Source organism: Dipodomys ordii, unplaced genomic scaffold, assembly GCF_000151885.1.
Source record: "Dipodomys ordii isolate 6190 unplaced genomic scaffold, Dord_2.0 Scaffold110, whole genome shotgun sequence".
Taxonomy (NCBI): Eukaryota; Metazoa; Chordata; class Mammalia; order Rodentia; family Heteromyidae; genus Dipodomys; species Dipodomys ordii.
In genome coordinates, this window is record NW_012267326.1 from 5,303,658 (window position 1) to 5,319,672 (window position 16,015).

The 16,015-nt window shown below is 47.5% G+C and overlaps 1 protein-coding gene across 1 annotated transcript in view; it reads left to right on the plus strand.

Moving 5' to 3' along the window:
• The first annotated feature begins 2,423 nt into the window (after nucleotides 1-2,423).
• Nucleotides 2,424-16,015, plus strand: part of Cmtm7 (CKLF-like MARVEL transmembrane domain containing 7) — a 30,589-nt gene continuing 16,997 nt past the window's right edge. The window contains exons 1-2 of the mRNA XM_013028471.1: nucleotides 2,424-2,445; nucleotides 5,095-5,153. Coding sequence (XP_012883925.1) covers nucleotides 2,424-2,445; nucleotides 5,095-5,153 — 81 coding nt within the window. The remainder of the gene's footprint in view (nucleotides 2,446-5,094; nucleotides 5,154-16,015) is intronic.

Here is a 16,015-nt window from a genome sequence, read left to right on the forward strand (position 1 = left end):
TGGCAAAGACCGCGATTCTCAGATCTCAGCCTCCTGAGTAGCTAGGATTACAGGCGTGAACCACTGGCACCTGGCTTTTTTTTTTTTTTTTTAGAGGTTGAATCTCTAGTCTTTATTAGAAAGCTGGTAACTGCAAGTGGACACATGTCCCCCAAAACGAATAGCCTCGAATATGCTTAATACTGATAAATTGAGCCATGAAAGTAGTAAAGAAAAGAGCAGAAAAACAACCTCAACAAACCAGATAAACTCTAATGGAGAGCTAAAGAGGGACACTATGGTGACCTGAGGAGAGTCAGGAGACAGGAAGCATGACAAAAATGTGGGCTGGGAAGGTAGCTCAGTGGTAGAGTGCCTGCCTTGCATGCATAAGGCCTTGGGTTCGATTCCTCAGCACCACATAAGCAGAAAAGGGTGGAAATGGCGCTGTGGCTCAAGTGGTAGAGCGCTAGCCTTGAGCTGAAGAGCTTAGGGAAAGCCCCCAGACCCAGAGTCCAGGCACCATGACCAGCAACAAACAAACAAACAAAAATGTGATACGTTTATCTAATTACCTAAAAACCAGAAGTGATAGAGTGTTAGCTTTGAGCAAAAAAAACCTCAGGGACAGTGCCCGGGCCCTGAGTCAAGCCACTGGAACAAGACCTTAAAACAACAAAAAAACTCTATTGTTTGAGCTCTACAGTTACTTTCAGTAATGCTCAAGGAATTGTATATGTTATGTTATGTATGTGTCATCCCACTGTCTTTGTGTTTTTTTTTTTTTTTTTTTTTTGGGTCCGGTCATGGGGCCTGAACTCTGGGCCTGGGCGCTGTCCCTCAGCTCTTCAGCTCAAGGCTAGCGCTCTACCACTTGAGCCACAGCGCCACTTCCGGCTTTTTTTTCTTTTTGCTTATGTGGTGCTGGGGAATCGAACCCAGGGCCTCATGCATGCAAGGCAAGCGCTCTACCACTGAGCCACCTTCCCAGCCCCTGTCTTTGTGTTTAATGTGTGTGTGTGTGAGAGACGGGCGGGTAAGAAAGATGGTACTTGGACTTGAACTAAGGGCCTTGTTAACAGAAACAGGGAATTGAAACCCTAATGAGATAACTCCAAACCACAAAGACAGTAGTTCCAGTGATAAGGATATGGAAGATGTGAAGAAATCGCAAGTCTAGGACACTGGGACTGTAGACTGGTGCAGTCACTTTGGGAATGTATTTGGTGGTAACTCAAAAGTTACATTACCCTGCACTTCTACCCTGAACTATCCTCTGCAGAACTGAGACGTGTCCACAGAAAACCTTGTATGTTTGTACATATGCATAGTATAATCAGAAAGTGAGAACAGCACCAATGTCTGCCAAATGATCATGAATACATGACTACAGAAGGTGGTATGTTCAGTGGAATATTACATAGCCAAAGAAAGGTAGGGAATGGTCAGATATATGCATTTTATGGATGAACTTTAAAAATGTTGTGCTCACGACTGACAAAGAGAGAGAGAAAGATCTTTCATGAGATTGTTTCTAACATATTTATAAGTTTATGTCTTTGTTGCCTTGTATGTCCCTCCCCCATGGTATAACCCCTGCTTTCACTATATATGATGTTGGTATATGTGGAGGGGAAGAGAAAAAACAAATTGTTAAAACGGGGATACAGGAGGACCCATTGCAACTATGAGATGTACAAGTTGTTATGTCGAAAAATGAACTTTACAACTTTGGTGGGGGGAGACGGGGGTGGGGGGGAGAGGATGGGAAGGGATGGGAAGGGGAAACAAAGCAGGAGGCTACAATGCTTGATAAGAAATGTGCTCATTATCTTGCCCATGTAATTGTAACCCCACTGTACAATTTTTTCACAATAAAAATACATTAAATATATTGTGCTCAGTGAAAACAGCCAGTCAAAAAAAAAAAAAAAAAAGCCAGCCCAAGCAGGGAAGTCCATGAGACTCATCTCCAATTACCACTAGAAAACCGGGAGTGGAGCTGTGGCTCAAAGTGATGGAGCACTAGCCTTGAGCGAAAGAGTTCAGCAACAGTGCCCAGGCCCTGAGTTCAGCCAAGACTGACCAAAAAAAAAAAAAAAGAAGAGGTAGTAGCTCTAAAAATAGTTTTAGAGAAGAGTTTGCAGGGCAAGGTGCATGCACGTAGCACAGGCTATGGGGGAGCACAGCTACACTTTATTGTGCCTTCCATACCCCTGAAGGCCTCAGAGTGTGGACCATAGGACCCATCTGGCATCACCTAGGTGCCCAAAGGCCCAAGTGCCCGGTGGCAAGGAGTAGCAGGATGTGGCTTGTGGTCTCCACATGCTCTTCACCCACTTGCTCATTGAGCAGACACTTGTGAATCATCTCAGCTTCTGCAGAAATGGTTGACCACAACCACACTTTTCTTGAGCAGGAAGATCAAGACCTGAGAGTTGGCCATGCTAGAGGAGAGTAGGAGAGGTAAGGTTTGACAGACAAGCATGACTTTAGCAGGTTGAGTTCCCCTGGTCATCTTTTCACTGCCTTTATTCTGTATGTTTAATTTGGATGTGTTTAGAGATGATGGGAAGGAAGAAAATGAAGCAAGAGACAAGGCAGTATTAGGGTAAATGTTCTTTTTGTTCAGGTATTGGGGCTTGGACTCAAGGCCTGGATTTTTCACACTGGCTGGAACTCTACCATGTCAACCATACCACCAGTTCTGGCTTTTTGCTGACTAACTGGAGATAAGAGTCTCAAGGACTCTTCTGCTAGGCTGGCTTCCAACTGCAATCCTCAAGTCTCAGCCTCCTGAGTAACTAGGATTATAGTTGTGAGTCATCGGCGCCAAGATTGGGGTAAAAAATGTTTTTTTGTTTTTTGTTTTTTTGTCTATCCTGGAGTTTGCACTCAGGCCTGACTGTCTCTGAGGTTTTTTCCTCAAGACAAGCCCTCTACCACTTAAGCCACGGCTCTAAGCCAGCTCAGGCTGTCTTCAAATCTTGATCCTCAGATCTCAGCTTTCTGAGTAGCTAGGATTACAGACATAAGCCACCTGTGCCCAGCTGGATATTTTTGTGCATTTCAAGAATGAAGCTTGAACTCAGGACCTTGTGCTCTCCTTTGGCTTTTTCACTCAAGGCTGACCCTCTACTCCTTGAGCTACTTCCATTAAAAAAAAAAATCTGATAATTGGCCAGGCACCAGTGGCACATGCCTATAGTCTCAGCTTCTCAGGAGGCTAAGATCTGAGCATCAAGGTTCAAAGCCAGCCCAGGCAGAAAAGTCTGTGAGATTCTTATCTCCAGTTTACCACAGGAAACAGAAGTGGTACTGTGGCTCAAAGGGGTGGAGTGCTAGTCTTGAGTTAAAAAAAAAAAGGCTCAGGGACAATGTCCAGGCCCTGAATTCAAGTCCCACAACTGACCAAAAAAAAAGTGATAATTCAGTACATGCAAACAATGCATAATGGGCTGGGAAGGTGGCTCAGTGGTAGAGCGCTTGCCTTGAGCTGAAGAGCTGAGGGACAGACCCAGGCCCAGAGTTCAGGCCCACAACTGGACCCCCCCCAAAAAAAAAAACCAAAAACCAATGCATAATGATCAGAAGCAATGTTCTGTCATCTTGGATGTTTGTCATTTCTTTGCAGAACACAATTTATAGTCTTCTCACCTCAGACATTTAGAAATTGGCTTCACCTCATTGAGCATCTTAGTGTGTGTGATATTTACATTATATCAGGTATGATCCAGTGCATTTTATCATATGCTCTTAGGTGTGTTATAGGCTGGTGCAAGGTAGAGTCAATGGGCGACACCCTTTCTGGGTGGCCTTTGCAAAGCTGAGATACAAAGGAGATTCCGAATGCAGTTCAAAAGTAGCAAAGATGAATGCCTAAGTGCATCTCAGGAAGTTCATTGATTTGACAAATGTTTGTTGCATACCTGCTGTGTGCTAAAGCCCTGTGGAAAGAAGGCTGAACAGGACAGACCAGTCCTTTCCTTCTTTTCCAGTAGAGAAAGGACCAAGACCCCAGTGGTGTCAACATAAACTGGGGTCAGTAAATATTTGATATCTTGGATGTTAAAAACCCTAGTGTTCGCACCACACTTACCCACTTCCTCCTGTATACTGAAAGTTATCTCCAGGTTCTTTGTTTTGTTTCTTGTGGCGCTTGAACTCAGGATCTGAGCACTGTCCCTACACTTCTTTTGCTCAAGGCTAGCGCTCTACCACTTTGAGCCACAGCTCTACTTCTGGTTTTCTGGTGGTTAATTGGAGATATGAGTCTCCTGGACTTTCCTGCCTGGGCTGGCTTGGAATCTGATCCTCAGGTCTCAGCCTCCTGAGTAGCTAAGATTACAGGCATAAGCCACCGGTGCCCCAGCTTTCCGGGTTTATTATTATACCTGGTACAATGTAAATGTTACATAAGTAGTTGGTTTACTGTATTGTTTAGGGAAGGGATAATGACAAGAAAGAAGTCCCCAAAACTCTTCAATTACCACCAAAAAGCCCTAAGTGTGGCTCAAGCCCCAGTGCTGGAACAAATTTAAATTGAATAAAGTAAAATAAAATTTTAAAAAATGGCCTGAACTTTTTGCAGAGGAGATTTTCAGCTCTTTTAACGTGTGGTTGGCATGGAGCAACTTTCTAGAAGTCTAATGTGTGGACATTAAGGGGTGTCCTTTACTCACCCAGGAGTTCCAGGCACTAAGGGTAAAAGAGAAAAGTCAGTGACGGCCTTTAGCGGCTCTGGTCATTAGATGTGGCCCGTGTGTGCACTGGGGAGGCCTGGCCCAGCTAAGTACCATCCCCCCTCCGGGTGGGAACCCAGCCGGGATTGAGGGGATCGATTCTTGAGGGCAGGGGAGGGGAGGTCTCTGAAGAGGCTGCACAGATTCTATGGCACCCAGAGACCTTATGGGGGACGGTGGGTTTCTGCACCTTCTGCGGGGAGCGGTGGCGGCCGCCCTCCTCGGCCTCCCTCCCGGCTTCCTCGCCAGCGCTCATCTGTTTCCGGCCGGGGCAGTGCCGGCCGCAGCCTGGGCCTCGCGGATCGGTGGCAGCGGCCCCCTCCGCCCGCCCCGCCCCGTGCCGGCTGGGCCCCCAGCCTGCGCCCCTCCCCAGCTCCAGGGCAGAACTTGGGGAGGCCAGGGCTGGAGATCGCGGTGTTCAGCCAGGCAGGGGTGAGTTCTGAGACTAGGAGCAGGGGCTCCCCTTCCCCTCTTCTGCCCTCCCCTGCAGCCGCACCCCCCTTCCCTCTCCCCTCCTCTACGACTCCCAACTCCTTCCTTTCTCTTCCCTTCCCCTCCCCCTCCTTTCCCTACCCCCTGGCCTTTCTGCTCCTCCCCTCTTTTCCCTCCTCCTACCCTCCCACCCCTTCCCTCTCCACTCTACTCCCTTTTCTCTCTTCCCTTCCTCTAAACTCCCAATCACCTTCTTCTCCTCTTTTTCCTTCCCCTCTCCCCCCTCCCCTTCTCCTCTTCCCTTCCTCTCCTCTCCATTTTGCCCCCCCCCCAAGGTCCAGTCTCAAATAAACAAGTGCCCTCCGGCTCCGCGGGTTCACAGCTTGTTGCTAGGTTCCTGGGTTTGCACTGTTTTCATCTATTATGTAAAGGCGCTCTGTGGCCACCTCGCACCTGTCCCAGCTCTCTCCCTGGACCCTGCACTGTCCACCGTGGCTCTGTTGGCACACAGGCTCAGAAGCCACTCAGCCAAGGTCCCCACAGCCTGCAGCTTCCTCCCTTACAGTTGGTGTCTTAGGGATGGGCTCGGGTGGGCATCATGGCCAGGTGGACAGTCCCACAAAGTGGGAGGGCTGGTTGTCACAGCCGCTCTTCTGGAAAATTCCCTAGGCCTGCCAAGTCTCTTGCTTCTGCAGCTCAAGCTGAGCCTGGACTTCTGACCCTCCTGCTTCAGCCTCCCTAGGGTGGAGGAAGTTACAGGCTTGTGTTTCCAGGACTGTTTCCTTTCAGGATTTTCTCCCAAAGCAGGCTTGTTAGCTCAAGCAAGAGCCTCTCAGACCTTCCTGCTCCTCACCACCCCACCTCCCTCCAGGGGCTCCCCGCCCCCCCCTGCAAAGCTCAGCTCCAGGGCATCCACCTTCCAAGGCATTACAGCAGCTGCAATCCTAGGATGCCAGAGTGAGAAGAGACCAGAGCCCTCCCCTGCCCTCCCCACCCCCCCTGCAGTGCCAGAGGCCCCTCCCTCCTCCCTGTCCCCACAAGCCACAGAGTCCATGACCCGTGCAGGGATGAGGACATGGCTGCTTAGAAACAAGGACTACCAGTGATTCTTGCCCTGCTTCTAGAAGGAATCAAGTTACTGCTTTCTTGGCTCACAGCTTGTGAATGTCTGATGGACATTCTCTGACCTTTAGTTTTGGGGCCACATGCTCTCTGCTTCCTGATCCAGCCCATCTCCTTGTAATCTGCCCCAGAGGGTCCAGGGAACTTCCGTGCACCATCACTGACAAAGGTCCACTGCCCAGGATGCCACTTGCTTTGAGTTATTAGGAAGCAGACAAGTGATGCAGGAAGCAAGGAGACTTGAGGGCTTTCATTTGCCTTAGAACTTCACCCATGAGCTGAAGCTAGCTTGTCTTGTAGCCAGCCCAGTGGGATTCCTAGGAAGCTGCTTTACTCAGTTGATCAAAGTGTGACCAACCAGTCAATGAGACCAAGTTAGAAAAAGACATACTGCCAGGTGCAGGTGGCTCATACCTGTAATCCTAGATACTCAGGAAGCTGAGATCTGAGGATCACAGTTCAAAGCCAGCCCAGATAGGAAAGTCCATAAGACTCTTATCTCTTACCAGCAAAAAGCCAGAGGTGCAGCTGTGGTTCAAGTGCCAGCCTTGAGCAAAAAATCTAAGGGACAGGGTCAGGCCCCAAGTTGAAGCCTTAGAATTAGCTATAGAGCTTGAGAATTAGGTGGGCTTTCTGATAGGTGGGTCTCCTTTCTGTTTCCTGTAAAGTTCAGTGCTCAGTCTTTCTTCTATAATCCCTGCCCCCATTTGGTACCAGGTAGGTTTCGACTGCAAGCTTTTATTTTCACCCTGTACCTACTTTGTTGTTGCTGGAAAGGTTTGTTCAACATGCCCTAGGCCATAAATTCCCTGACCACATTCTTATCACTTTTCTGTTCTTCGGGCCTAGCTCCTCCAGTGTATCTATCTCAGTCCTTCCCTTTTGTAGCCCTTGCCCCTTTTTTGAAGTCCTGTAGGTTTTGGCTTATCAGCTTATCCAATCTGTATGGAGGTAGGCCTAGCTAGACATGGGTGAGTGTCAAGCCTGTCATCAACCTGACTCTAGAAGGAGTTCCAGACAAGCAGCACCACAACTACTGTCCTTTGAAGCAAGGAAGTGGGCTTCCACTGGCTCCTGTCTGGGTACAAATCAGAATTGGGTAATGGACTCCCAAAGACGTCTGAGCCATTTCCTCTGGTGGTCCAAAGGAAGTTACTAGCAGAAGTTAGAGGAGTTAGCAACAGCACCCTAGCAGCTGGGTAGGGTGGCCTTGACCCTAAAAAAAAGAGAGAAAGAGGGAGACAGAGCACTCAGGGGACCTGAGTAGCTCTACCACTTGATCCACACTCCTAGTCCTTTGGTTTTTAGTTTTTCCAAGTCTTACACTTGTCCGGGATTATAAGCAGCATGTACCACTACACCTAGCCTGCCATGTTTGCCCTCCCTTTCTGATCTCTGCTGAGGCTCTAAGCTGATGCTTTTTGTGGACAAAGGTAACTATGTATCCTGTTTCTCCCACCTGCAGTCCCAGTTTTCCTCCATCTTCCTGCTGGGCGGGCCTCTGCAGCCAAGGCATTGGCAATCCACTTCACAGGATTATCCTTGTCACCTCCTGTTGTCCCCTTAAAGAGTTGTGCTGTGTTTTGTTTTGTTTTTTAACTCTAATTTGAAACGAGCTGGAGGAAAGGAAAAAAAAATTAATGTTTACTGAGTGAAAAGTAAAAATCAATAGGCAGGGGCTGGGAATGTGGCTTGGTGGTAGAGTGCTTGCCTAGCATTCATGAAGCCCTAGGTTCGATTCCTCGGTACCACATAAACAGAAAAAGCTAGAAATGATGCTGTGACTTAAGTGGTAGAGTGCTCGCCGTGAGCAAAAGAAGCTCAGGGACAGTGCCCAGACCCAGAGTGCAAGCCCTAGGACTGGCAAAACAAAAAAAAGCAATAGGCAGCAAAATGATTACTGCAGCCTCTTTTTTTTTTTGTCAGTTATGGGGCTTGAACTCTGGGCCTGGGCTGTTCCTCAGCTCTTAAGCTCAAGGCAAGCACTCTACCACTTGAGCCACAGTGCCACTTCTGGTTTTCTAGTGATTTATTGGAGATAAGAGTCTCAAGGAGTTTCCTGCCTGGGCTAGCTTTGAACCGCGATCCTCAGATCTCAGCCTTCTGAGTAGCTAGGATTACAGGCGTGAGCCACCTGCACCCAGCAATGATTGCTGTTTAGCATAACATTGTCTTACTGTGCTAAGCAATGAAAGTTACTTTCCAAATATGGTGGCTTGCACGGTGGCTTCCCCCCCAAAAAATATATATATCCATGTCCTAATCAGAACCTGTAATGCTACCTCTTTGGGAAACAAGGTCTTCTCATGTAATTAAGTGAAGGGTTTTTTTTGTTTTGTTTTGTTTTTAAGCACTTGGATTTTTTTAACTCAGGGCTTTATGCTTGCTGAACAAACATCCACCACTGGAGCCATGCTCTAGACCTTTCTGCTTTCATTTCTCAGTTGGAATCTTAAGTTGTTCCACCACTGGCTTCCGATTGAGTTCTTCTGCCGCTCAAATACTAGTTAAAGAAGTGCACCACCTATTTGATTCATAAATCCAAAGACGATTTCCTTACAAACATAAGGGTAATCTATTTAAAAGAAGGCTTTTTTTAATGTATACATCAAAATCCCATGGAGGCTGAATTTCCAAATATGGACCTTCCCATTAAGAGAAAAAGGTTAACAGTATAAATTTCTTTTAAAACAAGTTGAGTAAAAGCAAAGTTCAGACATAATAACAAATTACTCACCTTCCATGGGCATGGAAATCTAGGCGTAAAAACTGGTCCTCATGTGAGACTGCTCTTTTGGCACGCTGGTGTTTTTGGTGTAATGAGTCCACATTGTAAGATAATCCTTCATAATGTCTAATGTATTTATTTAGAGGATTTCCATACTGACCTATAAAAACAGATCAAGTCTGAATTAGTAAAAAAAAAAAAAAAAGAAGTGCACCACCACACTTGTCTTGTTATTGCTGTTGTTTTGTCAGTCCTGGGACTTGAACCTGGGGCTTGGGCACTGTCCCTGAGCTTTTTGAGTCAAGGTTAGTGCTCTACCATTTTGAGCCACAGCGCCACTTCCAGTTTTCTAGTGGTTAATTGGAGATAGGAGCTCATGGACATTCCTGCCCAGGAAAGTGGCTTTCAAATCGTGATCCTCAGATCTCAGCCTCTGAATAGCTAGGATTACAAGTGTGAGCCACCAGCACCCAGTTTGGCTTGTTTTTTGTTAGTTAGTTTGTCAGTCATGGAACTTGAACTCTGGGCTTAGGTGCTGTCCTGCAGCATTTCAGCTCAAGGCTAGTACTCTACCACTAAAGCCACAGCACCACTTCTGGTTTTCTGGTGGTTAGTTGGAGATAAGAGTCTCAAGGCCTTTCCTGCCAGGGCTAGCTTTGAAATGTGATCCTCAGGTCTCAGCCTCCTGATTAGCTAAGATTACAGGCACAAGCCAACTGCAGCACCTGGCTTGGCTTGGTTTTTGAGATAGGGTCTGCCTAGCATTTTTGTCTAGACTGGCCTCAAACTGAGACCCTTCTGTTTCCTACATCGGTGGGACTACAGGCATTCACTGCCACTCCTGAGTTATGAATCTTGAAATGAAGGGATCATCTTGCCTTATTTCAGTAAGCCCCAAATCCAGTGACAAATGTCCTAATGAGACAGATTCAGAAGAGGAGGGTGTGATGTTGATATGAAGGGGAGTATTGTGGTCATGTGCTCAGACGTGCCAGGGCATCCACTAGAAGCTGAACACAGGGCCTGGGCTTTTTGCTTAAGACTAGCACTCTTGGGCTAGGAATGTGGTTTAGTGGTAGAGTGCTTGCCTAACATGCATAAAGCCCTGGATTCAATTTCTCAGTACCACACAGAAAAAGCCAGAAGTGGTGCTGTGGCTCAAGTGATAGAGTGCTAGCCTTGAGCACAGAGAGGCTCAGGGACAGTGCCCAGGCCCTGAGTTCAAGCCCCAGGATTGGCAAGAAGAAGAAGAAGAAAAAAGAAAAAAAGAACTAGCACTCTACCACTTGAAAGAGTGCCACTTCCAGCTTTTTTTGATGATTAATTGGAAATAAGAGTCTCATGGCCTGTCCTGCCTGGGCTGGCTTCAAACTGCAATCCTCTAATCTCACCCTCCTGAGTAGCTAGGATTATAGGTGTCCAACTTTGGGGGCTCTCCCATGTGACTGCATATAGTTACCCAGATAAGGAATTAATGATACCAGTGCTTACAGTATCTTATCTAACGGTCTTAAACTCACTAACATCTTTATTCCATTGTGGTTTGTTTTTTTCTGGTGGCTGGTGCTCTATTGCTAGAGCCACATGTCCATCTCTAGCTCTTTGCTGGCTAATTGAAGTGTGGATTTATCTGTCTAGGCTGGCTTTGAACCATTATCCTCAAATAGCTGCCTCCTGAATAGCTAGAGTTATCGACATTAATCACCAGTATCTAGCCCAAGTCCTTTTATTAGAGAGACAGAGAAAGAGACTAAGATACAGCTGGGCACTGGTGGCTCATGCCTGTAATCCTAGCTACTCAGGAGGCTGAGATCTGAGGATCACATTTCAAAGCTAGCCCTGGCAGGAAAGTCTGTGAGAGTCTTATCTCCAATAAGCCACTAGAAAACCAGAAGTGGTGCTGTGGCTCAAGCAGTAGAACGCTTGCCTTCTGAAGAGTGCAGGGACAGTGCCCAGGCCCAGAGTTAAAGCCCCCAACCGATCAAAAAGAAAAGAAAGAAAGAAACTGAGGTAAAGAGACAAAGAGAGATGCATGTGTATATGTGTGTACTGGTACTGAGGCTCAAACTCAGGGCCTGGGCACTGTCCCTTAGCTTTTTCACTCAAGGCCAGCACCTGCCACATGAGCCACACCTCCACTTCCAGCTTTTTGGTGGTTAATTGGACATAAAGAGTCTCATAGACTTTCCTGCCAGGTCTGGCTGCAAACTGTGATCTTCCGCTCTCAGCCTCCTGAGTAGCAAGGATTCCATAGCCAGACCCAAAATAATCTCCTATTCCTGGTATCACTGGGGGCCTAGGGACTGCCCAGCTACCCTGTGGCCCTCAGAGGACCATTTGTTTGGCTCACCTGAGTGGCCCAGGTCTTCTGTGGCAGGTGAATGAGTGGAGGCACTATTGAACATTTAGGCTCTTTTGTGGCCTCCCTGCTTCCTTCACTGGCACCCAGGCCAGGCCAGGGCCAGGCCAGCCCAAGGGGACTAAATGGCCTTCTTTGTCTCCTTGCTAATTTGACTATGGCAAGGAGGCCCCAGAGTGACCCTGCAAGGCTGGGGTGTGGTCATGGGGGGCAGGGGTGGGGGGAGGCATGTGGGGGAGTTGTCAGATCTGGTTCTACCTTCTCAGGTTATTTTTAATAGGTGAGGCCAAGGGAATGGGGAACTTTCTGAAGGAAGGCTTTTGTTTCTAGATGACTCACCGAAACAGAGGGAGGGAGGAACCCTCCTCCCCAAACACACACATAATGCCTGCCTGCCCAGATGCTTCTGGTCACCAGAGCCACAGGTGACAACACAGCCTGTGATCTGGAAAAGAAAGAAGACGGATAAAATGTCCAGGCCCAGCCCTCCTCTCCCCTACCTGAAGAGGTCAAATGCAGGCTTCCTGCTCCCCAGTAAGGGCCCTTGGGAGCTACCTCTCCATAGCTAGACTGCAAGAGCTGGATGCTGGAAGCTGGGAAGGCTGTGAGACTCTTATCTCCAGTTACTCACCAGAAAACTGGAAGTGGCTCTGTGGCTCAAAGTGGTAGAGTGCTAGCCTCGAGCAAAAGAGCTCAGAGACAGCGCTCAGGCCCTAGGACTGATGGGGGGTGGGGGGGAGACTAGCAGGGCTAGCTGATGGCTCACACCTATAATCCTAACTATTCAGGAGGCTGAGATCAGAGGATCGTGATTCAAAGCCAGCCTGGGCAGAAAAATTCCGTGAGATTCCCCCCTCCAACTCCCTCCCGCAACCCCTTCCCCTGCCCTTGTCAGTCTTGTGGCTTGAACTCTGAGCCTGGGCACAGCACCCAGCCCCATGAGACTCATCTCTAATTAACCACCAGAAAATCAGAAGTGGTGTTGTGGCTCAAGTGGTAGAGCCTAGCCTTGAGCCGAAGAACTGGGGGACAGCACCCAGGCCCAGAGTTTAAGCCCTATAACTGAAAAAAAAAAAAAAAAAAGCTAGACTGTAGGAGGGTGGGGACAGCATGCTAAGGGCCTGCAGGAATGAGGCCATTGGGAACATTCAGACAGATGAGATAATGCGCTGCACATAGAGGAAGCGTCATCTACATGCGACCTGGTGGAGCTCTGATGAAAGGCATTTACCAGGCCTACCTGGATCAGCTCCCTTACCTTAACACACACGGTTTTATGTATTTGTTCCTTTTTGTGTGTGTGTGTGCTGGTCCTGGGACTTGACCTCAGGGTCTGAGTGCTGTCCTTGAGGTTTTTTTGCTTAAGGCAAGTGTTCTACCACATGAGCCAGAGCTCCATTTTTCAGCTCTTTTTGCTGGTTCATTAGAAATAAATGTCTCTTGAACTTTCCTGCCTGGACTGGTTTCAAACTGTGATCCTCAGATCTTAACCTCCTGAGTCGCTAGAATTACAGGCCTGAACCACCAGTGCCTAGCACATGTGGTTTTATTATTGACCCTATGCAAAAGTGGGGAAACTGAGGCCTTGGGTAATTGTGAAATTGAGATCCCTTTGGTAATTATGTTTGTTAAAGGACTTTTGGATGTTGGACGTGGCAGCTTCGTGGCTCCCCTTGGCTCTACATGTTCTGATGGCCTTTGGTGGTACGCAGGCTCCTCACCCAGTCCTTCTCAGGGTCCCCTCTGGTGAACGCACTTCCTGAATAGTAGTGACTTTCCATGGTGACACATGCTGCCACCCTTCCCCCTCACACATGGTTTTTGTGCACTGGAGTTGTTGTTTTTGTCTTTTTCATCTCTTCTCCCGGCTAGTTCTTGTTTGGCACTAGCTGTTTTAGTTTTTAATCAAAACATCCTGCAGCCACATTGTAGAACTCAGCCATCACTTGCTTCTGGCCTGTGCCCAGGGCTGGATGCCAGGCCTCTTGCAGCGACCGACTGGCCTCCAAGTACTGTCATTATTGTCCCAGGATAGCAGCCAAAGGGACTGGGCAGGGAAAGTGTCCTCCGTGTCTCGTTGGTAACCCTGGTAACAGGCACAAGGCTAGCATGTGCGGCTGGCACTTGATAAATAATTATCAGATAAATAACTGTATGCTTGTTTCCTTTTTCAAAATTAGAGTTGTGGTCAGGCATGTGGTTCATGCTTATAATGTCAGTTACTTGGGAGACAGAGGTAGGAGGATTGTAGTCCAAGGCCAGTCAGGCAGAAGTTCAGGAATCTGTTGTAAAAAAAAAAAAAAAAAGCTAACTAAAGGCAATAGAGCTAGGAGAGCATCTCAGGAAGTAGATTACTTGAAACCCTGAATTTGGTCCCTAGTACTGCCAAAGAAAGAATGAAAGAAAAAAAGAAAGGAAGAAAGAGAGAGAGAAGAAGAGAAGGAAGGAAGAAGGGAAGGGGAAGGAAGGAAGGAAGGAAGGTTTTCCTTGGCCAGGAAGCCAAGGAAATTCTGAAAACAGATGTAGCAGTTAGCTTTTGCTGCATAACAGATATCATAAAACCTAGCCGTCACAGCCGTGACAGCAGAGACCAGCATCCTCTGCATTTCACCATTACCTATGTTAGTGATGTTGACTAGGCTGTAGCCACAGCTGTGCTGGAACCCTTGGTCAGCCTCTACCGGTGGCAAACCCTTCTCTCCACATTCTGGCATGGGTCCCAGGGGAAGTGACCTGAGAGAGGACCAGAAGGAACTTGTATCTCCACCTCTGACCCAGCTTTGCGAGTCACCCCTTGTCACTTCTAGCCTATTCCAACCGCAGTCTGTTCAGGTTCAAAGAGAGATGAAATCAATTCTGCTTCCCCATGGGGAACACACAGTTCTGCAAGAGCATAGAAAACTATAAATGTCCAGGTGCCAGTGGCTCAGGCCTGTAATACTAGCAGCTCAGGAGGCTGAGATCTGAGGATAGCAGTTCAAAGCCATCCCAGGCAGGAAACTCCATAAGGCTTTTATCTCCATTAACCAGCAAGAAGCTGGGAGTAGAGCTGTGGCTCAGGAGCTTCAGCATTGAGAGGAAAAAGCTAAGCAAGAACATGAGGCCCTACTTCAATCCCTACTACCAACGAGAGAGAGAGAGAGAGAGAGACATTTTGGAAAGTGTACCACAGTGCCATCAGCAGGGGTGGGGGCTTCTTACTGAGGCCCAGGGAACTTGCATTTATGGCTGCAGGAAGTTGGCTTGAGCTCCCAGAAGTTTTCTAATTCGAGCTGATCTGCCCATATCCCATGCCTTGACTACAAACGAGACAGGAAGCAGAGCACAAGGTACGGGGGTGAGAAGCAGACCGGGCCTGTGTGTGGTGTGTGTGTGCTGTGTAGCCCTGGGGCCTTGGGCCATCCCTCCCTGCCTCATCTCACCATCTATAGAATGAAGGGCAGAGTAGTGCTGCAGAGGTAGAATCATTCAACAACCTTACGCCTGGCACATGGAAAGGGCCTACCAAATATTAACCATTCCTGGAAATAATTACTGATGGTTGTCAGTATAATTTCAAGCACCTAGTAAAAAAGCTCATATCACAGTATGTACTGTGGGTCATTCATTGGGGAACCATCACATTTTTTGTTTTTGTCTGTTGTTTGTTTTCTTAGCACTGGAGTTTGAACTCAGGGCCTTGCCCTTGCTAGGCAAAGGCTTTACCACTTGAGCTATGCCTCCAGATCTTTTTGCTTTGGTTATTTTTCCAGATAGCATTTTGCAGTATGCCCAGGCCAGTCTGGACTACAATCCTCCTATTTCTGTTTCCCTGCATCACAGCACATACCACCACACGCAACTAATTGGCTGAGTCTCAAAAACGTTTTGCCCAGGCTGGTCTTGAGCCACAGTGCTCCAGATCTTAGCCCCCTAAGTAGTTAAGATTACAGGCTTGAGCTATTATGTCCATTGCTGTTTTAGGAGTTGTCGATGCTGTTTTGGGGGTGCAGTACTGAGCATTGAATTCAGTATCTTGTACTTGCTAAGCAGGTGCTCTACTATTTGAGTAACACCTCTAGCCTTATTTTTTGCATTAGTGAAGGTCTGGAGTTTTCCCCTAGAATGGCCTCATACTGTGATCCTTCCTCTCTGTCTCCCTCTTAGCTAGAACCTCTGCTGGAATCACAGTCATGATTTAATCACCTCATTAGGGAACCTTTGGACCATTAATTAGCTCCTGATCCCAGTAACACCCTACTTGCAAATAAAGGACTTATCTGAGTTTATTCAGTTTTCTAGGTTTTAGAATCATGACTTGAGAGAAAAAGAGCATGTTTAATATATTGTCTGTGTTTTCCCTACTTGTATGCTATATTTCCTCTCAGTTTCCTGCCAACTGTGTGTGTGTGTGTGTGTGTGTGTGTGTGTGTGTGTGTGTGTGTGTGTGTGTGTGTGTGTGTGTGTGTGTGTGTGTGTGTGTGTGCCTGCCCATACACAAGTGCTGGTACACTGACTATATAATCCAAGTATTGGAGGAAGAGCCCATCTGTTGTCAATTACATCCCAGCCTCAGCATTAAAATACGGAAGGTGAAGAAGGGCTGGAGAGAGGCTCAAGTGGTTGAGCACTTGTCTGCCCTTAGTACCACCAACAAAACAAAACAAATCTGGT